This window comes from Polypterus senegalus, chromosome 3, assembly GCF_016835505.1.
Source record: "Polypterus senegalus isolate Bchr_013 chromosome 3, ASM1683550v1, whole genome shotgun sequence".
NCBI classification, from domain to species: domain Eukaryota; kingdom Metazoa; phylum Chordata; class Cladistia; order Polypteriformes; family Polypteridae; genus Polypterus; species Polypterus senegalus.
The window spans coordinates 142,086,147-142,109,149 of NC_053156.1; the positions used below are offsets into that span (position 1 = coordinate 142,086,147).

General features: G+C 35.5%; 1 protein-coding gene across 1 annotated transcript in view; it reads left to right on the plus strand.

Moving 5' to 3' along the window:
- Positions 1-23,003, plus strand: part of rngtt (RNA guanylyltransferase and 5'-phosphatase) — a 926,738-nt gene that overhangs the window by 505,668 nt on the left and 398,067 nt on the right. The window contains exon 12 of the mRNA XM_039748003.1: positions 12,172-12,240. Within this exon, the coding sequence (XP_039603937.1) occupies positions 12,172-12,240 (69 nt within the window). The remainder of the gene's footprint in view (positions 1-12,171; positions 12,241-23,003) is intronic.

The window sequence follows — 23,003 nt, forward strand, 5'->3', positions numbered from 1 at the left end:
TGGCATGTCAAACATGCGGCCCGCAACAAAAATCTGTTCGGCCCACATGACAGATCCTAGTTAGCACTAAACTTTTCGTTTGTGATTGAATCATTCTGCATCTTCAGCGTTACTTATTGACTTTTCTTACTTCCGCCTTCTGACAAAAGCGCATTTTCCCGTGGCATTACGGTACTGGAAACGTCATCTGCTAGTATAGTTGCAACTGCCCCCTCCCCCCCATGAGCATTGACCAAAGTTAATGAGCCGCGATGTCGCAACGGAAGTGCTAGGCTGCAGCAGCCTGGCAGGCTACACTACTGGCTGGGCTGCTGAGACTGGCCACTGGGCAAAACTGACCATCACGAGTAGTAATAGCTTTTCACGTAATGGAGCAGGATATCGACAGGCAGATCAGTGCGGTGTCTGCAGTGATGCAGGCTCTGCATCGGTCTGTCGTGGTGAAAAAGGAGCTGAGCCGTGAGGCAAAGCTCTCAATTTACCGGCAAGCTACTTTCCTACCCTCACCTATGGTAATGAGCTGTGGGTAGTGACCGAAATAACAAGATCACGAATACAAGTGGCTGAAATGAGTTTCCTCTGCAGTGTGTTTGGGTTTTCCCTTAAAGATAGGGTGAGAAGCTCAGTCATCCGGGAGGAACTCAGAGTAGAGCCACTGCTCCTCCACATTGAGAGGAGTCAGATGAGGTGGCTTAGGCATCTGATCAGGATGCCTCCTGGACACCTCCCTGGTTTGCTGTTTCATGCACATCTAACCGGGGGAAGACCCAGGACACGCTGGAGGGACTATGTCTCTCGGCTGGCCTGGGAACGCCTCGGGATTCCCCCAGAAGAGCTAGTAGAAGTGGCCGGGAAGGGGAAAGTCTGGGTATCTCTGCTCAAGCTGCTGCCCCCACGACCCGATCTCGGATAAGCGGAAGAGGATGGATGGATATTTTCACTTTTTTTGCTGTAGTTTTATGTAATTTTGTGCTAGTATTGTAATGGACAGTTAGTGCAGACTACAGCTGAAGATCTGAAGTGGACGTGAGAAGTTGGTGAGTTGTTTATTAACAAATTTTTGTGATTTTTGAGTTTGTAAAATTATTGTAGGTGAGGGGGCTTTTTGCATAGCGGCTTATTTTACAATATAAACTTTGAAGTAAACTTAGTTAAGTAAAATTAGATATTTTGAGGATTTGTTTTCCAACTTGAATTACTGAGCAATGAATTCAGTGAGCGTTTTCGTGATTTCAGTTCACACAAACAGGACTTTGCACTGTTTACGTCACCATACTCTTACAACGTTGAGAATGTGCCTGAGATTTTTCAAATGGAATTGATTGAACTGCAGTCAGATTCTATTCTAAAGGCAAAATACAACGAAATTGGTGTGCCAGGCTTGTATGCTTACCTGCCACCCTCGCATGTGCAGATCCATAAGTTGGCATCAAGAGTACTGTCTATGTTCGGAAGTACTTACCTTTGTGAGCAATTGTTTTCATTAATGAAAGCTACCAATACCCCACATCGCTCAAGACTTACTGTCGAGCACCTTTCACCCCTTATAAAAGTTGCAGCTGCACAAGATTTCAGGCCTGATATTGACAAACTGGTTACTAACAAGAGATGCCAAGTGTCGGGACAAAAGAAATAGATCTCAGATTGTAAGACTCCTATATAAGGACCTAACTAAGAGGCTAAGACTCTAATTGTATGCTGTTGTTAGGAGATTGTATGAAAATAAATTGCTTTTCTTTAAACTTTAAGTGTTACATTTTTTTTAGAAGTTTTCAGTATTGGAAAGAAAGAGTAAATTTGTATAATAGTATAATAATATTTGTTACAGTGCGACCCCTGACGCACGTATGGTAGTCGAAGCGGCCCACCAATGGTAGTGAGTTTGACATGCCTGCGTTATGCAGCTAACTTGAGATGTTCATTTTTAACATGAGAATCACATGAGCCTACTTGAATTCTGCATAAGTTAAATTCAAAGAGATAATAACCTAGCCGAGAATGCACATGACTTTGTTAATTTAAACATACAATCCATCTAAATATGGCATATTCCTAGTGTAGCTTGGATGTCTCTGTGAAAACTATGCAGTTTTGCACTGCTTACAATGCATGACATCCAACTTTAATTCGCTATTTACTTTTGTCATCTGTTTATATACAAAGCAAACAATCGTTCTGTCTTAAATATAATATACCATAACATTTGCTACAGTATATTTGGAATTCACTCTTTGTCTTTGCCACATGGTCCTTTGTCCATTTTGTGGTGTTGTATTCCTTACCTTCCTAATTAGGCTCTTTTGTTGTGTTTTCTGCAGCTTAATAGGGAAAATTGTAACTCTTTCTGGCACAAAGTAATACTGCTTTTCAGCCTTCTCAGACTGGGTTCAGTCACTGGCAAAACGTTTAACCTTAGAATAATGATCCAGCTCCAGAGTTCTATGGAGGGTCCCAACGAAGGTGTTTACTTCCTCCTAAGTAGGTCAGTTTCCTCTCCACTCATCACCTTCTTTCTGTAAAGAGGATGAAAAGATGCATGTACTTTGTTTTAAAAGAAGATGTAGCCTCACATGTTTGGATCAAGGTTCCTTCCAGTTCCATATCAACTACGTGCGTATAGTTGTATTATTTTGTTTTTCAGAGTAAACCAGGGTTCAGCTTGCAAATACAATCTTAAATATAATGTTCCTTTGGGTGAATTTTCCTCTGATGGAGTCTCTGAAGACACGTCAGCTCATCCTTGATTTATACCTTTGATTTAAGATAAATAGACAAATTCAGACACAGTCTTAGATCTGGACACCAAGACCAACTGAACATTCTACAGTATTATGTAAGTTTGTGATGTGGAGCCAGTTAAGAAGAAAATATCCTTATTTCTGTTTTAGAATTAAAGGGAACCAGGGCTCGTCCCAGCAGCACATGAGGTAGTAGAACTGAGAGAGTTACTAGGCTTTCCCAAGGCAGACACATATTCAGATGTTCTTATACTGGGCTAGTTAAGAGACAAAAATCAACCTAACGTGCATTTTTTAAAATTTGAAATAAAGCGTATGAAAACATAGAAAAAAGTGGCACTGTCAGGATCAAATTCTAGTGTCCTTGGCTGTGAGGTAGCAGTGCTAATGACTGAACCACTGTTCTTTCTGTTACAATAAGCTTGTAGTGCAAATTTACAATAAAAGTGTACAGTTGAACTGATATAAAGCAATTTTGTCCAGGCAGATATGTTTGGGCTGAACCCAAATTTGTGCATTGTGATGGATAAATAGTCACATTCGACTCTGTCAAAGGCTTTTTGCCATCCAAAGATGAGAAGATCTCTGGTGTGTTGGATTTTGTAAGTGAGTATATTTTATTAAACAGACAAGGAAAATTTGAAGCTCAGTGTCTGCCTTTAATGAATCAAGTTTGGTCATGTGGTATTACAGAAGGAAGCACTTTCTTGATCCTTCTTGCTTAAAGCTTTGGACAGTATCTTAACATCATTATTCAGAAGTGAAACTGGTATGGTCTGTATAGTACATATTGTAGTGAGTCTTATTTTTCTTTGGTAAAATGGTAATTAATACATGCCAAAAAGCTTGAGGTAGAATTTTGTTTTCTCTCGCTTCTATGAATGTTGTTAATAATAAGGACGCTAACGTAGCTGAAAATTGAATTTTAAAATTCTAGTGAGTTGCCATGAGTGCCTGCTGCTTTCTCATTTTGGAGTGAGTTTATAGTATCCAGTAATTCTAAGAGTGTCAGAGGTTTGTCAATTTTTTCTGCACCAAGAGTATTGTATCATAAAAGTCCATAGCTTGTGTCTCATCTCCTTTAAACTGAGTGGAGTATAAGGGCTTATAGTACTCTTTAAATGTCCGAGTTATGTTTTTGTGGTCTGTGATGTTATCTCTAATTGTGTTGGTAATTGCGCTGTAATTTCTGCTTTTGGATTTGTTGAGCTAAAATCTTATTAGGTTTCTCTGCATTTTCATAATAATGATGTCGCGATTTAAAAATTAGTTATTCAGTTTCTTTTGTTGTCAAGAGATTACATTCTGATTGTAGAGAATGTCTTTTCCTGTAAAGTGCCTCATTTGGTGACATGGTATATTAATGATCTATTCTAGAAATCTCACTAATTAACTTTGACACTTGTTGGTCTCCAATTTATTTTAATGAGTGAGTTATGAAATAATCTGTCCTCTTAAAATTTGTCCTGGAGAAACCTTTATGAATGTGTTAGTCTTTACAAAGTAATTGATTTGTTTGGAGATGAACTCTGTTAAGTTCACATCTGCTAATGACAGTGGGTTAAGATGACACTTAGGAGATGAGTGTGTAGGGCATAATGATTCAAGCTTGAAGATAATAGGAACATGATCAGAGATAACAACAGTGTCGTACTTGCAAGATTTGATAGTAGGTAATAAATTATCTATACTAATAAAAGGCAAAGCCAATTCACTGACTGACTGACTCATTGACTGACTCATCACTAATTCTACAACTTCCTGTGTAGGTGGAAGGCTGAAATTTGGCGGGCTCATTCCTTACAGCTTACTTACAAAAGTTAGGCAGGTTTCATTTAGAATTCCTATGTGTAACGGTCATAACTGGAACCTACTTACATCCATATATATGGCCATAGCCTGCAGCTCGGTCGGCGTGTGAGGCGGAGTTGCATCCCGCATCATCATGCCTCCCATGTAATTGAGTGCCTGCCCGTATACGGTAAATATTCGCGGGTGAAGGACTGTGCTTATGCAAACGAAGATGAGATGGTCAGGGAGACACGCTGCCACTAAATATTCATGGGTGAAGGACTGTGCTTATGCAAACGAAGATGAGATGGTCAGGGAGACACGCTGCCGCTAAATATTCGCGGGTGAAGGACTGTGCTTAGCATAGTCATAAGTGCAGCTACTGCGGAAACTTTGACGCTGAACAAGCCTTTGTACACATATCAATAGGAAAGCAAGGTGTAAAGCTTAAGTTTAAATTACGTTCATAGTCACGCTGCCGCTAAATATTCGCAGGCAAATCCACAACTTAATGCCGGGAATGCCTGTTAAACATCTTAGATTCACGAGTACCGATTTGGGTAGTGATCACTTCGATGAATGAAACCTGTTCAAAAAACGCATTACACAATTGAGAAGGCAGCAAAAGAATACGAAGCGAGTGACGCATACAAGCATATTCATAAGTGCAGTTACTGCGAAAACAAAGCACGGTGTAAACTTAAAGTTTATATTAAGTTCATAGACAGGCTGCCGCTGGCATTTGTCATCCCTACAACGAATACGATATTTGCGACATACAAGTTTAATGAGAAGAGGCAGGGTATAAACGAGACTTTTGATAACTTTGTAACAGAGTTAAAATTGCTGAAACAGAGTTAAAATTGCTGGTGAAGGACTCTGCTTATGCAAACGGATAGAAAAGGAGGGTGTAAAGCTTAACTTTAAATTAGGTTCATAGACACTCTGCCGCTGGCGTTTGTCATGCCTAAGACGAATATGATTTTCGCGAGATACAAGTTTAATGAGAGGACGCAGGGTATAAATGAGACTTTTCATCACTTTTTAGCAGAGTTAAAATTGCTGGTGAAGGACTGTGCTTATGCAAAAGAAGATGAGATGGTCAGGGATAGAATAGTGTTTGACACAAATTCAGCAAAAGTGCGAGTGAAACTTTTAAATGCCAGGTCTGTGCTAACATTAAATAAAGCAGTAGACATCGCGAGATAGCACGAGATAGCACAAGCACGGCTGAGAAGCTTCGATGCATGTACTCCGAGTGGCTCACGTAAACTGACTTTGCAGGACTGTTAAACATCTTAGATTCACGAGTACCGATTTGGATAGTGAATACTTCGATGAATGAAACCTGTTATCTTTACAACGGCTGACAAACACGGAATATAACTTGAACACAACACATCCTCCAAATACGAACCTAATTGAAAGAAATAATGATAATCAAATCCTTGATGACATCAACACTTATAACAGTGACAAAACAATTACATTGACAATCATGTTACGTTATTTTTAAAATGTTTCCTTTTCTTTTTCATAACTTCTTTAACACACATCTTCTCTGCTGCGAATCGCGGATATTTTGCTAGTTATCAATAAAGGAATAACCACTTCTTAAGTTGTTTTGATGTACTGGTGAGAAGAAGGAATATTCCCTTGAATTTGGGTTTAAAAATCTCCATGAATCTGATAAGTTATGGTCCATTACAATGTTATCATCCATTTAGTTGAACATCTATCCAGGATTGGATTGTAAAACGGAATAAAAATCTTCATTAAAATTTTGTGACTGCTCATAACCTTATCCACATTTTCTGCATAATGTATACTGCATATTTATCAATGTAGTGGCCCTTGGGGTCAGATATTACGCCTGATGCTATGACGGGGATTGCCTTTTGTTTTAAAATTCCTATACCTCTAGTTTTCTTTATATAGCTAGAAAGAAAATTTGTCTGAACCGGTCTCTTTGCAGTTGAAATGGGTTCTTACTTAACCTCTTCCTTAAAAAATACTATCTACTTAGTATACTTTTTTTCCCTTAGTTCATATACTATATACAACATAAACTCAGACTACTTCAAACTAGAACATGGTACACGACAAGGATGCCTTCCATCACCATTTGCTTTTTGTATTTGTCATTGAGACACTGACTGTTCATTTTCGAACTATTTGCAAATAACATGGTGTTTTATATATCATACCCACAATTGGCTTTACAATTAGTGCTTAACCCATTAGTAGAACTTACAAAGACATTTGGGCTCAAAATTAATTTGATTAATAGTGTGTTTTTTCCAGTGAATTGTCTAGCACAATGAACTAGACTGGATATCTCTCCATTCATTCTATCAAAACAGTTTAAATATCTTAAGGCTAAACATCACAAGGAAATGTAAAGTTCTTTTTCAACACAATTTTGGTAACAGCATGGGAAAAAATAAAAAAAAATGTTACCCTCCATCTCACCTTAGCAGGGAAAATCAATGCTGTCAAGATGAGCACCCTTCCTAAGCTTCTATTTTTATTTCAGAGCATTCCTATACATATTAACTAATTGTTCTTTAAGAAGCTAGACCCAATTGTAATCGCATTTATCTGGAATTCAAGGCTTCCACACATTCAATAGATGACTCTACAAAGAAAAGTTAGAACGTGTCATGTCACTACCTAATTTTCAGTTTTATTATTGAGTGGAAAATATACATACATTACTATAAAGGCTTAAAAATTGGCAGAAATTGATGAATTTACACCAGTCTCGTCAGCAATGGAAATAAAATCAGTACTTCTTTATATGCCCTGCTTTGTGCCCCAGTAAATACTACCCTTGGTCAATATGCCAATAATCCAGTCATCCACCAGTCACTTAGAATATGAATCCAACGCAGAATACACTTCAAGGCAGAGAAGCTTTTTATTTGTTGCTCCAGTACATGATTATCACCTTTTTCAATCTTCGCAAACCTACTTTAATCTTTGGAGTATGCTTAGAAATTAAGACGCTAAGAGAACCATATGTACATGATGTATTTGCATGTTATGAACAATTGTACTTCAAATTTATCTTCCCATCAACGCAGTTTTTGCACTATTCTGAAATTAGAAATTTTATGGAAATAAACTACCAAATTTTCCTGCCCTCCCATCCACTTCTATTCCAGTGTCAATACTGACTCAGACAGCATCTCAACAATATATAAAAGCATCTCAAAGAATCTTCCATACGGTAGGAATGGAAAAGGACCTTTTAAACATCTTAGAACGGGAGTGGAGATCAGCCATACATAGTAGCATTTTATGTGCCAAGCACTCAATAATTCAACTTAAAATCTTTCATCAAACACACTTATGTAATTTAAAATTGTCCAGAATTTATCCAGGGCAAGGTCCAATTTGCTATCAAGCTCCAGCATGACTAGGCTACATGTTTTGGGAGTGGACCAGATTAACATCATTTTGAACAAAAATCTTTAAATAATTGTCAGACAACCTTGAAGTCGCAATCACTCCTTACATATTAACACCTATGTTTGACATACTTTGGGATGGGTTTAAAGTAGAGAAAGACAAATTGATTGTAAAGGTATTTACCACAATACTAGCACATAGATATAACCTGCTTTACTGGAGGATTCCCAACCCATTTTAATAAGTCAGTGGGTAACTGACATTGTATATTATTTGAATTTGGGGAAAAAAATCCAATTTTCACTTAGAGAATCTGTCCAGAACTTTTTAAAAACATGACAAGAGTTAATTGAAACAAAAAAAAAAAATAGAATAAGCATTAATTTAGGTTGAAAAGAATGTTTTTCCCATCTCTTGACACACCTCTCTTTCATTCGGGTGGGGGTTGAATTCTTGTTCTGTTAGGTTTTGCTTTTTCTATGTTAACTTTTTTTTCCTCAAGATTGATTTTGAAATTGTTATTAGTTCTGCAAATTTTATCTGCTTCATTGTACAGTATGTTACTTTCTTCAGATTAAAAAAGTAAATAGCTGAGTAATATGTCTATTGTACAAAAAAGCAACTTAATTTAACACAATTAAGAATATTGTGCTTATTTTCAAAATCATTATTACATCAATGGATAATTAAAATGAACATTGAAACAAGAATGTATTATTGTTGAAAGGAAAGAAGCATGAACAAAACAGTCATAACTGTGCATGCTCCTTATTCACTATAATCAGGTAAGTGGCTTTATTCTAAATTACATGAAATCTCCCTTGTCAAATTTAAAGCAACTTAATGAAAGTCGTACTTTGCAAATACTGTAAGACTGTATTTCACACATTCAGATACTCTTTGACCAAATGAAAGGCTTTGCCCATGTGTTATTTATAGCCATTTAAGTATTACATGTTAAAAGCATTAAGTTTGGAAATATGACCACAGATGTTTTGGTTTGACCCTGGATCAAGGGTGTCAACTCAGTTTTATAAAGGTTAAAAATAACACGAATGGTACAAAGCCTAACTGACGAGATGCAAACAGAAATGAAATGTTAAACCATGAAAAACTCTCAAGTAACAAACAGGATACTATATGGATAAAACATATTTATCACATTAATGGGTATATTTGCTATTACCTCAAAAAACAGAAGCTCTTAAGGAAAAGGAAATAGATATAGCACAAGTCACGACAAATAATGGCTGCTATATACGGTATATGGGCTATAACTCAGTCCCCCTTAGAAGTAATTCTTTGTGTACAGATATATAGAACCTACAATTGATTGCCCTTTCAAAAATATTCCAAATCTCAGTCTGTATAGTGTGGCATGCTTTAAAATTAGCCTATATATGCAGTAGTTGCTTTTCTTCACTTTAGTGCATTGCAAATGTAAATCATGCAATGCTCATTGCTAAAGTTTCCTTGACACACCCATTTGCTATAACAGACACCTCATAAACTTCAAAAGACTATGTACTTTTTTGTCTTTTATTAGGGCAATGAGCTCTGTGGTCATCACAGGTCATTGCCTTTGACATTCTTTATTCATTTGCCGCAGTAGTTTTTCCTGTTGACTTCTCTAATAAGATCTTGAAACTTCCCCTTATGTGGAAGACAGAAAAAGAACGTTCTGCCATTGTGATATATTTACATTATCTATTTGACAGTAATTTGGGACTTGTTTCATTTATTATCATGAATATATATTAAAGTCATAATATGGGGATAATAATATTTTATTAAATAGATTTTTATCTGTAGTTTTATTCTGAGAACTGACCCACATTCATATATTGATCCAGTAATGGAGAATTAATTTTTGCACCGTCTGGCCTAAGTCACATTTTGTCATGGTTTTCTCTGCCATTTCTGTCTGTCATGCATTCATTCACCTGCTATCATTGTTGAGCACAGGTCACTTCCAAAGATACAGTAGCTTGAGAAAACTTTTGAAATGAAACTCATAGCCAGTTTAATGATCACATGGGTAAGAAACAAATCTGGGTTGTATGTAAAAATTTTCAAAAAGACCAGAATTAGAAGGAGTTAGAAATGAGCTGTTCTTGAACTTATTGTTTTTAATCTATGACTCATTTCCCTTACATTTTAAATTATTTGATGCTGTATTATTTGTACCATATCTGCGCAGTTATTTACTGTTAGAGGAATCAATGCTCTACATTTTTTCACACAGCTCAGATTAATGGACTTAATTGATATACTGAAGATTTTTCTTCATTTGTTTTTGGAACTGTGTGGCATTTATAGACAGAGCTATATTTATAACACTAATCCTAAAGAAGGTGGTAATATTGAAATAGATAAATATTTCTGGTTTTGACTGTATTCTAGTGTAAATTTATAGGTTGTAGCTTGTTTTGTGTAGGGGTAAAAAAAAAAGTAAACTCTGCTCTAAAAGCCAAATATTAATAGAAAATGGCATTTTGAAAGAATGTTTCAATCTACTGTGTGCATTCTTGACGTCAGTGTTTGGCTGACAGTCCCTACATTTTTCTACTGACAGGATCTGTTCAGTCTATACTTCCTTTAAAATGGTTTGTTATTTAGGTCGCCTGATGAGAAAGCCCACACCCCCCAATCAAGCCAGCAAATAGACTTGCTCTCACTGTCTCAGCTGTCAGCTGTGTTGGGACATCTTGAAGATTCAAGCTTCGTTTCACTATTATAAACAGGATACAACAAATGTGTTCATTTCACTGGAAGCTTAAATGATCTTTAAAGCTTTATATCCTGCACAGGCTTGAGTAATTTCTTTTCTAAAGAGACTTAAGAGTCTCAGACCTGGATGGAAGTCAATAATTTCTTATGTTAGGTTTTTGTAAATTAACTACTTGAGGACTATTTTAAAAGTCATTTTAAAGTATAATGCGTTTCAAACTCTAGTAAACTGCATTTATTAAATCTATTTAGTAATGGCGATATAAGTTTGGTTATTTAGAATGGCTACAGCAACATTGATGTAAAATGTTTGATTCTAAACTATTTAATTAAATGTTTTTCACATGCATCCTAATATGCAAAAAAGTTTCTATAGTATAATTAAATGAGCAGTGGCTAGGTTAAACTTAGTTAAGAGAAGTTGTTTTGCGTATTTATTTATTTATTGGTAGAGTTTTATTTTTTTTAGCCTTTTTCTCAGTGTCTTGCTTACTTTAATATATACATTTTTCCTTATCATTGGCCTCTCAATCAGCTGCGGTGGCTGCCCACACCCTTTCATGCCATAGTTTCACATTGCACCAAAGGCATGAAACAACCTGTTCAAAGACCTCCTTTAAAATACTCTCAATTCATTGCACCTACTTACCTTGTTGTAGCATGATTCTAACTTTATTCATCTATCTGCCCATTACTGGACCCACTTATTCAATTAAAGTTTTTCAGAGAGCCATTAGTTTACCTGCAGCCTGATACACAATGTTAGAACTAACACTGGATGAAGAATGAGTCCATTGCAGGGCACGTTCATGCAGGCATTCACTCAAAATGTAATGATTTTTAGAGCTGGAAGTTGTAGCTGCCATGAAATCAATTTTATAACAGTCCCCCAGGACTTGTCACGTTAAGTACATTGTAATTAGGTATTTTCAGTATTTTCTAAGGAATTAGATTATTTTACCAATTATTTTTTCTAGGGGTTAGGTACAATGAGGACCAAAGTCATTCTTTACCTACAGATCATCTTTGCTAGAAACAGTGTCATTGTGGGTAAAGTTTACAGGGTCTTAATAGTTGTTTTATTTATACTCTCTGCTATAGTAGTTTCATATAATGAAGATGCGATTTTAAAACTTTCATCCTTCCACTTTTATAAAGGTCATTTCAAGACACACAAAAAAGCGGAAACCTTCATTTTGGTTTATGTTTTGGCTTTTGGACATGCATTTAAGAAATAGCACTATCATTCATTTTGTCAATAATAATTAAATTAGACTGATCATTTTATTTCACACTTCAGCAGTTTCTTTAGTGTTATTTTCATATTATATATAGAGTTAATTGCTCATCTTTGTAATAAAAATAATTATAATGTTTTTGTAAAGTGCAGTCTGTGTTATTAATGTAAATACTTTTGTTCCTGAAACTACTTGAGTTTTGGAAATGTAATCAAAATACTTTCTGTTTATCACCAAGCAATATTTTTCTTTTTTTTCAGCTTGTGGAAGGCAGCTTTACATCTCAGGTTAGCCATGAAGTAGATGGACTCATTTTTCAGCCATGTGGGGTAAGTCTCTTTAGCCATTTCTTTGTATAATGTCTAGGATTTCTTTTAGATACAGTAGGTTCAGAAATACCAACAATGTACAGTATATCTCTTACCACATCTTGTTGGTAAAACAATGAAGAGATACCATCTTTTTGTACATTGTGTTTTTTTTAACCTGAAATTATACAGCTGGGTTTAGTAAATATTATAATATTCTTAGAATGTGGCAAGCATTTGTATAAATTACATGAAGATGATTTGGTATTTCTTTTTTATCTTGCTTTTTAAGATATTCCTCATTATCATCATCATGAATTTCATTCCACATTGTTTTGATTATTTATACTGTTTTTTACTAGTGACCACTCTACTGGGCCAGATGTTGAAGTACAGTAAATGTTCAGGATTCAGTTTCATTTGCTCCCATGCCTACTCTGCTGGTTGTTCATTGTCATTATAAGAATACAGTTACAGGAAGCAAAAGTTGAAAAGTATTACCATTATGCAAATAATATTATTAATTACTAGAGGATTTCTCTGTTTCTCTGGTCCTCAAGTGAAAGACAATTAAAAATATTGTTAAACTAAAGCTTGCCTGAGCTATAAATATGGGTGAAGTCTCGTGATTGTCAAATGATGAAAATAAAAGTGAAGATTTATTGTTTTACCATATTTTCTTTTTAAAGAATAGTATTTCAACAATGCTCACCAAATGGAAACAATAAACAGTACAACAGGATATCAGGTGGACATGAGGGGCTAAAATCAACAGGTGTTTGGTTTGTGTGGTTTTGAGTAAATCTCAAAATCTGTTTCCGCAGGAGGCTCACCATTGTTTGTAGTGGACATGGCAGCAATATTAATATATTTTGGCACATTATATTATTATTTGTCTTTCTTACAATCATATAACAATTCCATTTGAACTTCTTGAACATGTTTGTCATCCATCTGAGATTGTTATTGTCGTTCTTCTTCTTATTCCTCATTACAATGCTTATTTTTAAAGGCTAGCACATATGGGTTGTGTGTGTCAGTGATATCCTGGAGACTTCTAAGCAAATGAGTTTTAGACTAAGTGCCTATTCTGGATCTATGTTGTATTTTCTGAGGAAGTTACACTGTCTTGTAGTAGCACTGATGGTTGATACACAGTAGTGAAAAATGGCCCGTGCATTAACGTGCTGTTCAGTCGGGCTGCAACTAATGATTATTTTGGTAGTTGACTAATTATTCAATTTATTTTTCGATTAGTTACGATTATTTCATGCCTGACTATTTTGATCCCAGCGACCTGTGGTTGCACATCCTGTTCTGGGCTCCAGTGCATGTCTTACCTCATCTGCTCACGTCTGTCAACCTGTGAATGTCATCCTGATGTCTCTGTATTAACACGATTAAAATTAATAATAATCAAATTAAAATAACCAGTGAAGCATATGAATTTGAAAATAATCAGATTTTTTAATATTAGTGTGACCATCACAATAAAAAAGAAATACATTAAACAATACAAACTAAAGTGCACATCGTCTTTAAACAAAAAAGTGCATTTAACTTAACCAAAAAATACATTGTTAAAACTGAAACATTTTTCATATTTTAGTAATAAATGACAAAATGTAGACATAAACTATATAATGTGTAAAGCCTGAAGTGCAAAGATCAAATAAACACTTTCACAAAAGGTTCAAGGATGATACAACAGCTATCCGTGGTGCAGTGATAGGAATTGCTGACTTATAATCAAGAGTCCCCCTGTTCGATCCTGACTGCTTCATATATTTACCATTTTGAGTAGTGAGCTGCTCTTATTGTTAATATTATATAATAAACACATATATTTGATTTGCGTCTGTAACAGCTACTGTATTAAATGTATAGTAATTGTAAAAGTTACAGTTTTTTTTTTCACTTTTATTCTGTCAGTCACGATACATACTACCGCACCCCCAGGGATCTGACGCTGTTACTTTTTATTTGAAACTGGGAATAACTGTAGATGTGAGCGGTGTTTTGAGACAATCGAACTGGAAATTCTCTGATCTGGATGGATAAAAGCTGACACACAAACGCTGGCGAATCTGCCTTATTCGTATCTCATTGTTACTTGATTTTTTTATTTTTTTTATTCAATTTTATTGAGTGTTCCCGCTTACGCTGAATTAGTATGCGCCTTAAGGCCCGTGATGTCAAAGCCGCACTGACAAAAAAACAGCGAAATAGGTATATATGATATTTGGATTTATTCATTTTATGACCTTTTAGTACATTTCGGAAAAGATTGTGGAACGGATGCAACATTATTCATATTCATTCGCGTACCTTCTTGCGGTTGTAATCAATGACCGTGTTTCCCCCCCATCTTGCCCAGTCTGCACAGGACTCCATCACATGCAGAGGAATGAATGTTCCTCTGCAAGATGAGCCATGAACACTCTTCTTTTCTCAGTGGACCACGTACATGCCTTGCACAGTACATGTGCTTTGATCACCGCCAGGTCAAGCTTGTTATAGCACAAGCAACCGGCCACCTGTGTGCTTCTGCTAGCACTGAATAAGCTCACGCCTTCTCGTGTCAGCGCGCAGAACCGGGGAAAAAAATGAAAGAGGCAAATATTTGTGACATTTTGAAGAAATCATTGTATGACCTGAATATTACCAGTCAGAAAACATCATCGCACTAATGCAATATTATTTGAAAACGATCAGGTGTAAATTTGTTACTTGTTAAAGTAAGCTCAGTGGCAGCATTAATTCTCAAGAGATGGCAGCATCACATCTCCAGGATGCTTTCGTTTCAGATGTTCATACATCGTGATGGTGCTGCTGTAAAAAGAAAGCTCCGCTTTACATAATCTGCGTTCAACTTTTTTTTCTTTTTCGGTGAAGTGCTCCCACACTTCAAAGAAGTGAAACTTCAAGAAAGTTTCTGTCTCAATTGTTTTCCATCTCCTTCCCCCTACTCTATCTGACTCGCCATTGCAAACACGTTTTCCTCTACATTCTTCTTCTCCTCAGATGTTCTTCTTCGTTGGTAGGACTGTGTGCAGTCTTGGCAAACAATAACAAACGATACTGCCCCCAGACGTTCGTGTAGTGGATTGCAGTTACAAAAATCAATGTGGTTCTTTGTGACTGGAGCCTCTATTGAAGGTTCTGTTTATGACACGACGACAATAAAAAATCTGTGTCAACGATTTTTTGTAGTTGATGTCGTTGATTACGTTGACTAATCGTTGCAGCCCTACTGTTCAGTGGTTCTTTATGTAGGCTGACCTCTTGTTTTGGAATGCGTTGCAGTGTTGCACTGTCTTATCTTTTCTTGCCTCCTCGTGTTCTTTGTTCTTTTTTGTGACATGAGGTTTGGTGTATGACTTTTTTTATAGTTAGATTATGAGTTAGATTATGCCAAAAGTCTGTGTCCAAGTATTTTTCAAATGCAAGTTGCATTTTTTAAGCATAATTTGTAAATGTAGGTTACACTTTGACTGTGACTGATATGCTTGGCAAGTGTTTTGCGGTCACATGACTTTTGGCAGTTTTCTTGTGTGAAATTGCTGCCAAAATTATTTGAGAGTGAAATGCAGTAAGGTAAGAATAGGATTTCATTCTTCTAGCTAATGGGAGTACTTGGTGCTAACCAGCCAATTGTGAGGCACACCTCCTTCCCCACCTCCAAATGGGAACACGTGCAGTTTACTCTATGACTGAGAACTTACTAAAAGTATGGCTTTTTTTCAATGCCTTGTAAACTTTAAAGGCATATTTTCTTAAATCAAATCATTTGTTGATTCAAAATGGATTTATTCAGTAGGTTTTAAAGGCTTTTTCATTCACTTACGGAGTTGTGTACCATTAAACTCTATTGTAAGCTGCAAGAACAGACAAGGAATTTTTAAAATGTATACACTTCACTTTTGAATGCAATTTCATATGGCAAATTAATCATGTTTAGACCATGATTGTGAATAAAGAACTTTGACTTGAAAATGCTGAACTTATTTCAGAATTCTTTATTTATTAAATGTAGAGGTTCTTATATAATTAGAAGCAGTCTTACATGGTAACATAATCCCAGCAATATCAATATTGTTTATACAGAATAACATTTAGAAATATTTTTAAGCATTTTATTAATTTAGCCTTTTATTAACTTTTGATTTTATCTTGGTGGTCATTTGAAGATTAGCTTCTTTATGCATTGTGTGCTTTTTCAAGTAATGATTCATAGAGGAGTAATCTGAAATAAGTCTCTTGTATATTTCACAAAATAAAGCCTTTTCGCATTTTGCTTATTTTGTTTAATCTTGTTAGAAGGAGGTCATTTGAAAGATCACTCCGTACTTTTTTTTTTCTTTCTAGTTTTTTCAGAGTCTTCCATTTATGAATGCGTCATATTGCTCCTGGAGTTTATTTTAATGATCTTTCAAGACAGTCTAAAGGCAAGGTTCTATATTCTGCACACTTTTTGTCTGAGATTTTAAAATTCTTTTTTCACCTCAGAAGACAAAATCTAGAATCAAACTATTAGTGAAAAAGTGTAACCTGATGACTATTTTCATTTAAGGTCATTAAATATCAACATTCTTTGGTTATTTATTCTCCAAGACAAGGAATGAGCAAGAAGAGGTGTGCAAATTTAGTTGTTTTCTTCGGATTTTCTACATAAATACTTCTGAAGCATTGTGCTTCTTAAGCAATTGATTGTGATCAGCTTACAGCAGTAAGAGCTATTTCCATGTTGTTTCCATCAATTCACGAGTTACTGATTTTCAATTACAGTGTCATGTTCCTTGCATCAGGAAATTATTTATGCACTGTTTCTCATAAATAAATTGAGCCAGGTACATTAATTTTTGTCTTATATGTGAAAAATTTAGAGTAGCCAATTAACCTAATCAATTTGCATTTGAAATGTGTTAGTAAAACCTTGAGAATAGTTATATCATAAGTGAACACCAGTCACACACTTCCACTGGCACACAGGCATGCCCATCCCTTAACACTGCCTCCACCATATTTCACTGATGATGTGGTATGCTACAGTTCATGAGCCATTCCTTCTCTTCTCCATATTCTTCTCTGTCCATCATTCTGGTACATATTGATCTTAATTTTATTTGTCCAAAAAAAAACTGTTCCAAAACTGGGCTGGTTTTTAAAAAATATTTTCTGGCAATGTGTAATCTCCCCTTCCTATGCTTGAAGATTACCAGTGGTTTGCACCTTGTGGTAATCTCTCTGTATTTGCTTTCGTGAAGTCTTCTCTTGATTGTACACTTTGACAATGATAGGTCTACCTCTCGGAGAGTGTCCTTAGTTTGGCTAAATGCTGTGAATTGGTTTTTCTTCACCAAGGAAAGAATTTTGAGATATTCCAGTACATTCAATTCCATCGTTGTCCAGGCTTTCTGGTGTTACTGAGATGACCATTGTGTTCTTTCTCTTTAAGAATGTACCAGTTGATATGACTACTCCTTGTGTTTGTGATGATTTTCGGGTGGGTTTATTTTGTTTTCTCTTCCTAATGATGGCCTATTATAGCTTGCATCAATGGCTCTTTGGACCTCATATTGAGTGTTCACAGTGACAGCTTCCAAATGCAAATTCCATACTTGGAATCAACTCCAGACCTTCTAACTGCTCAATATTTAATCAATTAATGAGGGACCTGCTTATAACTGACTATGGAACAGCTTGTCAGTCAATTGTTCAACTACTTTTAAACCCCTGATAATGAGGGGACCATATATAAAAATGACTGTCATTCCTAAATGACTCATACTATATTTCTGTTAAACCCTTTGAATTCATTTTGAGAGCCTACACTTCAGTCATGTAATTATTTCTTCATTTCAAATTCATTGTGGCAGTGTATAGAACCAAAATTATGAAAATCATGTCACTGCCCAAATACTTATGGACCTAACTGTATTTTGTTTAAAACAGGATTTTGTTGATGTGCCAGTATATTGATATTTTTGATTTTATGTACTGTATTTTATGCAAGTAACAGGCAAGATTGAATTTTTATGGAAGTTCCTTATGGATATTTTTAAGACTGTTTTAATGCTTCTGTGTATCATATTTTAATTACTGTATTTGGTGCCTTAGCCTCACTTATTGTTCACTGAATGGTTTCATTCATAGTGCATATATTTGTGGTTGTTACAGACTTTATGTTTCAAGTCTTTATGTTGTAAAGTTAAAATCACTTTTCAGATTTATGTAATGTTTTTTAAGCCTTTCTGATAAATCTTAATAAACTTTATTCTTTAATCATATTTTAAGGATAACTCAAAGCTTCTGTAAAAGATTATCATAAGGTGCAATATTGATAAAAACTGAAAATTGATTTTTAAAATTAATTACGTACTATGAAATGAAAGCTACATCCAATAAAAGTTGATCCAAAGTACTTTTACTACTGTTTTTAAAAAAATCAAGTCTAGTCATTCTAGTCATAAACATTTAATTTATGTAAATATTTATGAATTTGTATTTCTAATTACCTCTTTTACTAAACCCTGTTCATTTTGTTTAAAGGGGGACTAATTTCAAATTAATAATTTAGTTTAGAATATGCAAGTGTTTACAATTTCAGTTGTTTTAAAATCTATATTAGAAACAATTTGTTGAATAGATTAGATAAAATATGATTTTTTATTCTTAGTAGAACACACTAATGCAGTGTGGTGTTAAAACAATCAGAAATTAGTGCTATCCGCACATAACACATATTATGCTGTCTTGCTCATCAGACATAATCTCTCTCTCTCTCTCTCTCTCTATATATATATATATATATATATATATATATATATATATATATATATATATATATATATATATATATATATATATATATATATATCACTGTGTCTGTGTATGTACTGTATGTATGTTCCAGCATCACTTCCGATCGGCTGGGGCTATTTTCATGAAACAACTAAAATGACTGTAGGGTGAAATCAACCCTAACCCCTTCTGGGTAGGGTGGGGGGTGATCTTGCGGTCTTGTATGCATGTTATCATCCAGTTGACACTCGAAATGACCACCAGAGGGGAAACTGGAGGTGACTGTTAGCATTCTTTATGTTTGAGCACCACCGCGGCCCTGTTGCTTTTGAAATTAAATAGATATGGCCAGTACAAAGCGTCAACTGGATGATAACATACATAACAGACCGCACATTAGTGATTCTTCATTGTTTGTTAATTTATTTTTATTTTTAAAATTGTTTTTTTAGTTATATTTTTCTCAAACAATTAAAAAAAAAAACACTTTATTTTCCTCTCGAGCAACGCTAAGTATTTCAACTAGTGCATAATATACATAATAATACTTTATTTGTATATATGACAAACTTGAGAACAATAAACCGACAGCTTATAATGTACGATAGCCTTAACTCTGAGTTTGCGAAAAACTATTGCTTCTCTTAGCTATCTGTTTTGCATCTTATAACACTGCTTTGCATGCTTCCTCATAAAGATATTATTGAGGCTGATGGATATGCAACTAAATGTTATGTTACAACCCCAAAGAGACATCATGCCCTAATAATAATTCAACTACCTAAAAATTTCTTAAGCAGTTTAAAAAGCTTCACTATAAGAAAATTATTAATGAACTTTTTTGCTTTTTTCAGCTATTAATGTATTTTTTTTTGCTGGTCAGGAATATAGATTTCAATCTATTCAGCCCTTAAAATCTCTCAAGGGAAATGTGCTTAATTACTGCTATACAGACTCCTTTGTGATTTGATCATGCAGCCCTTCCTCCTCATACTTTTCATTTATTCTAAATAGGCCTCCTTGTACATGTTGTGAATAAGTGAAAAACAAAATTCAGCTTTATAAATGACCAAAACCACATTTTCTTTACCAATTGCTCACTCCCAGTGGATGCTAACTATAGTTTTTCATGTCCTCATTTTTGAGTCTAAAGCATAATGTGTGTGTGTTTTTTTTATTCTATTTATTTATTTATTTTTTTTACAAATTCAAGTTTCTGTTTCACATTCCTACAGTATATGCAGAAACAGTCAGTAATAAAAGGCATTTTCAGAAGTTTAGATCCACCACATTGACTGCATCAAACAACTTTTTTGTAAATCTACTTTTATGTTCTACATTAAAAATGGTCACTCTTTTCAAGTTGAGAATGACACATGCCATGTAATTTTGGCCTTGTCTTACCCTATAATTGCAGTGTTACATACCTGCATAGTGGGATTCTTTACATGATTGATGGTTACCGATCATAAGTACTAGGTATGTCTAGTGTAAGTGATTTTCTCAGGAAGAAATTGATATCACAATATCTGTTGTTTGTAAGTTATGTACAGTGTATATTTGTGGATATATCAGTCTGCCAGGTTAAAACAGAAGGGATGTTGTCTAAGTAATGAAATCAGTATAGTAAGTTTTTTTCTGGTGGACAAAGCCTCAGATAATGACATTTAAAGTGGCATGTGTCTGTGGTATTCCACAAGCAGGAATAAGACTCAGTGGCTGAAATACTGTCAAGTTGAGATATTGACACAGCTGGGTGCTGCTTATCCTGTATTTGCTTAAAGTATTTAGTGGTTATCAGTAGGGGTGGGCGGTATGACCAAAATTCTATATCACGGTATTTTTCTAAATTATACCGGTTTCACGGTATTCTATGGTATTTTTTTTCCCAATGCATGAATGGATGTTAACCACATTTTCCACTGCAATTACTTCAGTAGACTGGCTAAGAATAACCTATTCCACTGTAATGAGCATTGTACATTGTACAAAAAAAAAAACATTTTAATGTGCACACAAGTATTAATATAGGTTTGCATGGCCCCATAAAGTTTTCAAGGGGATGGCACTAATGAAGAGAAGGAATCACATTGCATGACAGATGCAGTCAAAATATAGAACCTTTTTATTGAACAAATTTTGCAAAAACTTAAACTATAATTTTGACAACATATTGTCAACCATCCAAAGAGGCATTTAGACTTAGTAAAAAATCCAGAGGTGCTTGTCAAAAGTTGTATTGCACTGAACATGTCTTAGAAAAAGAATAAATAGTAAATATTTTTTGTAAACCAACTACACTTTCTGTTAATGTTAACAATCTCTGTCCACTGACATGTTAAAGTGACATTTTTTAACAACTTTACCATCATTAAACTGCATAATATTTAAACTAATAAATATTAACAATAAAAAAATAATAGTGCAACTTCCAGTAATAATACTTTTACTTCAAAACTTCAAGCCCAGGTACCTTACACAGTATTCACCAAAATAAAATAAAATAAAACAAGTGCAACTTGGTAATGACATCTTTACCAACTGAACCGTCATTAAGGCAAATTGCATTAATATGGACCTTGCTTCAAGCTAAGCTACATACATAAATAATAAAACTACAACTTGCATTTATCATGCTATTTGTGGCATAGTGAGTCTGCGACTTAAAAAATAAAAAGGTCTGTTTTTAAATCCAGTTCGCCATGTCCGTCTCCGTGGGTGCAATTGCACGACTGCTTGGAGTTGATGAGGTGATTGGGGCGAGTCACACCTGTTCGTTCTCTATTGATTCATTGGCTTACTGCGGCATGTGAATAAGGCACTGCGCCGACGGAGATGTATATTTATGAGCCGGCAGGATAGGGGAAGATAGAACACAAGGAGGTTAAAGAAGGGAAAAGGCAGTCATGGGAGATGATCCAGACACCAGGAAGGTGAAGGCAGCACAAGCTGGGGCTCCGTGAGAGAGCTCAGGCTTAGGCGATCTAGGGGCTGGTTCATCCCACTAACTAAGCGTGTAGAGTGGGGCGAACGAAATGTAAGACCACCCAATGGATCCGAGGAGTGTCTGAGTGAGCGCGAAGGAAGACGGGAGGTGTGCCAGTTTCGGACAGTGTGACTGCGCAGTGTGGCGGCAGCCAACACAGGAGTTGGCAGAAAGCAGTTTGTGCTGCAAATGCTCTGCCAGCAACGCCCGTAAAGGGTGAGCACTTGGAGACAGAAGGTGGTGTGCTGCGATCGGAGAGACTGCATTTTAACCTCTATTTTAATGGATTTATTTATAATGGATTTTATCCCCAAGTTTCACTGGTTTTATGGATTTGCTATTTATTTGGGTACTGTATTTTTCTGAACACTGCACAATGGACACTTTCAGTTTTACTTTTGACTGTTTTTAACAAAAGCATTTGAGCACTTTCCACCACCCCCTGACTTCAATGAGATTTCTCAGCTCATCTTGGTCATAACTATCAACGGTGTTGGTTCAACAGATTCCCATGTGGGAAGAGGGAGTCTGTAGGGAACCGGCATCGTCACACTATTACACAGTAACCAGGTACATTACACATTATTGAAAAAAAAATAAAACAAGTACAACTTGGCTTGCATTATTATCCAGTAGTCCGGTACTATAGAAATAGTATTCACACATTGGAACATCATGGTCTGTATCTGATCTTTTAAAACCAAAGTATCTTCAAACAACAGACACGGCACCTTTTTTCGTTAAAAAGTTCTTCTGTGTCATCATGTTCACCTTTATTGTCTGCTACAGCTTCCGTCTAGGAATGTTCTCTCTTCATTTTCAGTGCTCAATACCGCCACTAACGCATGTACTCTGCGGCATTCCTGTTTTGCGTTGCAGCAGTGAAAATGGTCCCCCCTTAAACAGTTTCCCGCTGCGCCACGTTCCGAATGTTGTTTAGGCTATTTAAACCGGAGTTCCGGTATAAGACAAATCCATATCATAACAAAAATAA